The 2,062-nt window shown below is 32.5% G+C and overlaps 1 protein-coding gene across 1 annotated transcript in view; it reads right to left on the bottom strand.

Moving 5' to 3' along the window:
* Nucleotides 1-951: 951 nt before the first annotated feature.
* The window catches only part of LOC132170193 ((-)-kolavenyl diphosphate synthase TPS28, chloroplastic-like), a 5,259-nt gene continuing 4,148 nt past the window's right edge, over nt 952-2,062 (bottom strand). The window contains exons 8-10 of the mRNA XM_059581083.1: nt 1,846-1,957; nt 1,333-1,431; nt 952-1,258 (exon numbers count right to left, since the gene is read on the bottom strand). Of these exons, the coding sequence (XP_059437066.1) occupies nt 952-1,258; nt 1,333-1,431; nt 1,846-1,957 (518 nt within the window). The remainder of the gene's footprint in view (nt 1,259-1,332; nt 1,432-1,845; nt 1,958-2,062) is intronic.

The following is a 2,062-nucleotide window of genomic DNA, read 5'->3' as shown; positions in this document are numbered from 1 at the left end:
TTTATTTAGGGCATGTCAGACACTTAGAATAATTTGCGTTTTGGACTTTCTGACTTCCCATGCATATGAATATATATGACTTTTCATGAATGACCATAGCCCATAGTCCATAGAGTTATATATATATGGCAGACACTAATTACCACCAATATTTCTAAATTTTGGTATGCACGGCTACTTATCCTTTGATACATGCACCCTCATTGTTTGAGCCACTTTTATCTATATTGAGCAATGAGCTTATGCCTTGTGGGTTTCTTCTTACTAGATATTTCTGAATTTCAATTCTTGAGGAACTCCCATTTTTATAGCTAATTATTTTCTTGCGTGTTTCTTTGTTCCATCTAGAATAAAGAGTAATATTATTTAGTTGATTGTTATATGATTGTCATAAAATTTGATGATGTGGTACGTAGTAAAATTTAACTATCAGATCACAAGTAATAAAAATAAAAAGATTCAAAATTTGAATTTTATTGTATTGTCATCCTAATTGTATAGCAGTAATATAACAATCTGATATACTTAGCATTACTCTATAATAATCGCAGTACTCCTATATAACTGCACTGACGTGTCACATTAATCCAGTTATATAAAAGTGAGATGAGAATTGAATATGTGAGGTAGCTACATCAAAAAATGCTTATTTTAAGTAAAATAGCAAGAAGACAAAGACCTACCAAACCAAGATCAATAAGTAAATAAAATTGAGAAAAAACAAAATCCGAGTCATATATGAAACACCACTTGGGAGTTATGTCGTCCATGCAGGACAGAGAGTATTTTGAGTAAAGCAAAAAAACAAGGAAAACAACGAAGCGGATGGTTCTAAAAGCCAACAAAGCAGACAAAAACAACAAATTATCAATAAATTAAAATTTAATAATGATTCTTTCAAATTTAATTTAATGGTGATTTTAAAAGCCACGTCATTTGTATATCATTACTCTATTTTATATTATCGAAAAACTCTAGATTGATCGAGTCGAGTAGTATATATATGTATATGTGGAACCTTCTGTTTATGCAGTCCCGTGGATCAGCGTTGTTCCTGAATTCATGTAGAAAGGCTCTCCTCATTTCCTCCTCGACAAAGTATGACGTGATTGCCTCCACCAACGCCGTCGTTTTCACCCATGCAAGTCGTTCGTTGGATCTTTCCGGTTCGAAAATACTGGCTACCGCCAAAAAATAAGCAAACAGCAGGGTTTTTCTGCTCAATCCAAAGTCTCCAAGATTACAGTCTGAGTACCACCTGCATGAACATCACACATATAATAATAACAATAATAATAATAATAATAAAAAAGTTCTATTAATGCCCCTGACTTTTGAATGCTCTCCCACTCCATCCGATGAGAGGCTTGGCAATTGTTGTAGTCTAGTTTTGCTAGCTCCAGATACGTTTTATTGCTGACATAGGGCATCCTGAAGTGATTAATTTACAATCATTATATTAAACTCAGAAACAAAAATGTTAATTATAGAGTGCTAATTACTTAATTAATTAGATGATGACCATCCTAACCCTGGTTATATGTATATATATATACAAATGTACCCTAGTAATAGTATATATGTAGACAAACATAAAGTCAGCTTTCAACAACTATTTAGCCGTACATGCATGTCGCATCCTTGCTTCGTATATAGAAGTGGGCATCTTTTCTAGAACATGTATATGTTGTTAGTTAAAGTCCTAAAGTAAAAAACGCATTATATATGCATTATTAAAAGGTTAATTATGATTGTCCCATACTAAACTATACACTCACCTATGTTATTATATACACCGTTAGATATATTAACTTTTAAATCCAACCGTAAAAACAAAAAGAGAACCTGTAGAGGGTCTTCCCAATCCAAACATCATCGTCACCACCATATTGCTCTATGTAGAATCTTGTCTCCACGCGAGGTAAGCTTGCATACCAGGGGACTTCCAGGGCATAGCCTACCTGTTATTGTTATTGTTAATTTGTTAAATAATTTTTTAATTATTTAACAAATTTAAATGCTATAAAAGTTTTTTTTCTCTGTTTCTTTTTTTTTTTGGAAC

This window comes from Corylus avellana, chromosome ca2 (genome assembly GCF_901000735.1).
Source record: "Corylus avellana chromosome ca2, CavTom2PMs-1.0".
Lineage (NCBI taxonomy): Eukaryota > Viridiplantae > Streptophyta > Magnoliopsida > Fagales > Betulaceae > Corylus > Corylus avellana.
This window is presented reverse-complemented; position numbering and strand designations above follow the sequence as displayed.